This window comes from Camelina sativa, chromosome 9, assembly GCF_000633955.1.
Source record: "Camelina sativa cultivar DH55 chromosome 9, Cs, whole genome shotgun sequence".
In the NCBI taxonomy this organism is placed as follows: domain Eukaryota; kingdom Viridiplantae; phylum Streptophyta; class Magnoliopsida; order Brassicales; family Brassicaceae; genus Camelina; species Camelina sativa.
In genome coordinates this window covers 11,895,468-11,899,983 of record NC_025693.1, presented here as the reverse complement: position 1 = coordinate 11,899,983, position 4,516 = coordinate 11,895,468, and the positions used below count along the sequence as shown (strand labels likewise).

Here is a 4,516-nt window from a genome sequence, read left to right as displayed (position 1 = left end):
TTCTCTTCTTTGTAGTTGTTGTCTCTTTTGGGTTAGAGAAAGTTTGGTTATGCTTTGAATGATGTTTCATGGTCAAGGGTTTTCGAGAAACCGTTGTAATGTTGTGGCAGTTGTTTCTGGAGAGAATAATAATAACCAGATAGATGGAGCTCCTCCTCCTCCTCCTCTTCAACCCAAATACCCTTTTCCAGATCTCTCTTCTTCAGGGCGACTCAAGGTAAAAGGGTCTTTGAATTCTTCTTCTCTAATTCTCTTTTACTTGTCTTAAATGATTTGGTTTGAAATTTGGAATCTTTTGTAAGATTGGACAATGTTGAACTAAGTTGGTTCTAGTTATGTAGATAGGGAATTTGTTAGCTGGTGAGAGAATCTTCAATGGCTTCAGATATTACTGGACTTGGAAGTTCCTTCTAGTGAAATTTTATGGAGATGTTTAAGCATTTGTGTGTATGCTATGCTTTTTTTTCTCATGTTGTAGATTCAGGTACTGAATAATCCTACGACAGAGGAGTTCCAGGTTGCTGTTAACTCTTCTGCAACGGATTTTGTCTACTTGCAAGGGGAGCAGACTGGAGATAGTGATGAAGTTGGTCCCTTAGTGTTGGGATTTGCTGCTTTTTCTACTCCTGATGCCTTGGTTGCTCTGTTTGGTTCCACATTACCGACAACGGTAGGTGCATTCGTTTTTTTACGTTACTCTTTTTTAGTTTAGGATTTCCTTTTACCATCTGAAGTTGGTTTTGTTTCTTAATACTTTGCTGTTAGTCTCTTGATGATTCGCTTAAAAGGCTTTATAGAGTTTCCTCTACATTTTTCATAACAAGAACCCAAATATTCTTCACTGGTTAAGTTTCTGTTTATAATTGTCCCTAGTGAAATATTAATAGGCTTTGGTTTCATATTGTTTTCTCAGGTTTACCTTGAGCTTCCAAATGGTGAAGAATTAGCTCAAGCACTCTACTCTAAGGTGCACCATTCTTGATAACCACCTTGCACTTTTCTGTTTCCTTACTGTTTAGTACGTTTTCTTCTTGTTACCTCTTTGTTGCTCTATTTCACCTAGGTTAAGAGTAGTTGAAAGGAACAGTTAATATGTAAATGCCCTTTGAATAAATTACTTAAATTGATAGTACATTATGTCAGTCCTTCTAATCAGTTTTTTTTTTCTTTCTATTGGTGCTTTGGTATGGTAGGGTGTTCAATATGTTATATATTGGAAAAATGCTTTCACGAAATATGCAGCCTGCCATTTTCGCCATGCTCTGTTTTCAGTCATACAGAGGTAATATTTGTTAACCCGAGCATCTGAAATTGCGAAAAGCCTTAATTTTAGTCTGATTTACATCTACATTATATACTCTTTTTCACCTAGTCTACAAATTTAGTTGACTATGCTATGTTCTTTGGCAATGCAGTTCGTGCAGTGATACATGGGATGTGTTCCATGTTGCAGAGGCATCTTTCCGACTCTATTGTACGAGTGACAATACCGTCCTTCCTTCGAACAGCAACCGTAAAATGAATTATGAGATGGGACCCTGCTTGCTTGGAGACCCTCCAAAGATTGACGTGGTTTCGCCAGAAGCTGATGAACTAGAAGACGAAAATTCATTAGAGAGCCTCCCGTCAATAAAGATATATGACGAAGATGTTACCGTGAGATTCCTTTTGTGTGGACCACCATGCACACTGGTGGGTGTTGCTGACCTTCTTGCACATTTTATGATGCTTGGCTTGTTTGCGCAATTGTTAGTATTTCTCTATGCTATTTTCACTTCTAAAGCTGGTTCTCTATTTCAGGATACATCTGTTCTGGGATCTTTGGTGGAAGGACTTAATGCTCTCTTGAGAGTAGAAGTGAGTAGCTTGTTAGTTTTCAGTTTAGCTTTTTCTTTATTAGTGGGCCTACGAAAATGTGTGCATTTTAGTCCTATCAAAATAACTTTATCATTTCGTTGTTCCAGATGCGAGGAAGTAGGCTCCATAACCGTTCTAGGTATGTAGTTTATATGGCCTAATGATATGTTGTGCATCCCTCGAATAATCTTTGATTTTGTGCCTATGGAGTTAGTTTTAAGACTTACTGTTACTTTCATAATGCAGTGCTCCAGCACCTCCTCTTCAAGCAGGAACATTTACTCGTGGTGTAGTGACCATGCGGTGTGATATCTCGACCTGTTCTTCAGCACACATATCAATGCTGGTGTCTGGAAATGCGCAGACCTGTTTCAGTGACCAGGCAAGGGATTTTAACCTTTCTAAATATGACCTCTACTCTGCATACATGTGCAATGGGGTTTATCATTAGTCTCCTTTGTAAATAACAGCTTTTGGAAAATCACATAAAACATGAGGTGATTGAGAAGATCCAACTAGTCCATTCAGTGGTCAACTCAGAAGAAACAGAGTGGGTTTTCTCTGAGCCTCGGAGATCTGCTTCAATAGCTTGTGGGGCAAGTGTGTGTGAAGTTTCGATGCAAGTCCCGACATGGGCTCTGCAGGTTAATTATCTCTTTCTCTGCTCGATTTAGATTTGTTGTAGTCTTGTAGAGTAGTCCTGAGAATGTTAAGATGAAAAAGTTTGTTATGAAAATGCAACGAACATTAATGAAGGCTTTTCAAGTTCCTGAACGTTTGAGTCAACGTTTAAGATGCCCATGACCATTTTCCGTGCTTTATTGCTCCCACTATGCTTTGACATGACCATGTGAGGTGGTAACATCCAGATAGCCATGTGTGATCCACATTCTTTGCGACTTTCTGGATTTTTTTTTTCGCGTTTCATGATCTTTCTTTCTCTTGCGTAATATGTAGCTAAGAAAAAGTTTTATTCTGCTTTTATGTAGGTCTTAAGGCAGCTGGCACCTGATGTGTCATACCGCAGTTTGGTTATCCTTGGAGTAGCAAGCATTCAGGGGTTGTCTGTTGCTTCCTTTGAAAAAGATGATGCAGAGCGTTTACTTTTCTTCTGTGGACAAGAGATCAATGATACTTCAAATCATGATGCTCTTCTGTCCAAAATTCCTCACTGGTTAACGCCACCCTTACCAACCAGAAAAAGATCCGAACCATGCAGAGAAAGTAAGGTACTGTTTCGAATGCCACAGGTTAAAACTTCCTTTATATAGAATATTAGTTTGGAAGTACTCTTTGTTTACAAGTTAGACTCTTTGATTTCAACTCTAAATTGGTGGCCATACTTGTGCCAAACTATCATCGTCTTCATGTATTTACACTGATATGACGCTGTGGAAATATCTACATTCAGGAAACTGAAAACGGAGGACCTACATCGAGGAAAATCAATGTTGCTGCTCTGAGACCGATACCTCACACCCGTCGACATAAGATGATACCTTTCTCTGGTTACTCTGAAATTGGAAGATTTGATGGTGACAACACCAAAGGAAGCTTACCTATGCCTCCAAAGCATGGTGCATCAGGTGGTACTCCGGTAACTCAACGTAAAGCTTTTTCTGGTTCATACCAGAGAAAGCAAATTATCTCACTAAACCCTCTGCCTCTCAAGAAACACGACTGTGGAAGAGCGCATATTCAGATTTGCTCAGAGGTTTGCCTTACTTTCCTTGTGATGAATAGTTTGAACTTAAAACCCACTTTGAAGATGGTTTTTTTTTTCTTCGGGGATTATTATACTGATGCTGTCTCTATATGAAGGAGGAGTTTCTGAGGGATGTGATGCAGTTTTTGCTAATTCGAGGACATAGCCGGCTTGTTCCTCCAGGGGGGCTAGCAGAGTTTCCAGACGCTGTTCTCAACTCAAAACGGCTTGATCTGTTCAACTTGTATAGAGAGGTAGTTAAGCAATGATTTGAATTTGATCAACCCAGGGCAGCCAGCATTACATTTGTTGGCCTAAAAATGAGAGTTATTGCAGGTTGTATCAAGGGGAGGGTTCCATGTTGGGAATGGGATCAACTGGAAGGGACAAGTTTTCTCAAAGATGCGGAACCACACACTCACGAACAGAATGACTGTAAATGATTGATTGATTGATTTCTAATCTAGCTCATTACTTGATTTATTCTTGAAATTCAGTGCCTGTCTTAAAAGCTAACTAACTCTGCGGTTGTTATGGCAGGGAGTGGGCAATACACTTAAGAGACACTATGAGACGTATCTACTGGAGTATGAATATGCTCATGATGATGTAGATGGAGAGTGTTGCCTAATATGTCGCAGGTACATTATAAGAACCTTCTTTCTCTCTCGCTTGAGAAGGTTACTTGTTAATAATAACGCATTGATTTTCTTGGTTGAAACAGTAGCACGGCTGGTGACTGGGTGAACTGTGGATCGTGTGGAGAGTGGGCTCATTTCGGATGTGACAGAAGACCCGGCCTCGGGGCCTTCAAGGTAAAAGCAAACACAAACTCGTAATATCATCAACTGCCTCTGTGTAGTGACTGGTTTAAACATATGATATGACAGGATTATGCGAAAACGGATGGGTTGGAATATGTCTGCCCAAATTGTAGCGTCTCTAATTATAGGA

General features: G+C 39.8%; 1 protein-coding gene across 1 annotated transcript in view; it reads left to right on the top strand.

Annotated features, from left to right (window-relative positions):
* LOC104710854 (AT-rich interactive domain-containing protein 4) overlaps positions 1-4,516 on the top strand; it is a gene marked incomplete at its 5' end in the record, with an annotated part of 5,634 nt that continues 1,118 nt past the window's right edge. The window contains 15 exon segments of the mRNA XM_010427512.1: positions 1-217; positions 479-670; positions 914-967; positions 1,194-1,282; positions 1,416-1,692; positions 1,801-1,857; positions 1,965-1,996; positions 2,104-2,239; positions 2,328-2,501; positions 2,847-3,086; positions 3,269-3,571; positions 3,679-3,816; positions 3,899-3,997; positions 4,103-4,203; positions 4,287-4,377. Coding sequence (XP_010425814.1) covers positions 59-217; positions 479-670; positions 914-967; positions 1,194-1,282; positions 1,416-1,692; positions 1,801-1,857; positions 1,965-1,996; positions 2,104-2,239; positions 2,328-2,501; positions 2,847-3,086; positions 3,269-3,571; positions 3,679-3,816; positions 3,899-3,997; positions 4,103-4,203; positions 4,287-4,377 — 2,142 coding nt within the window.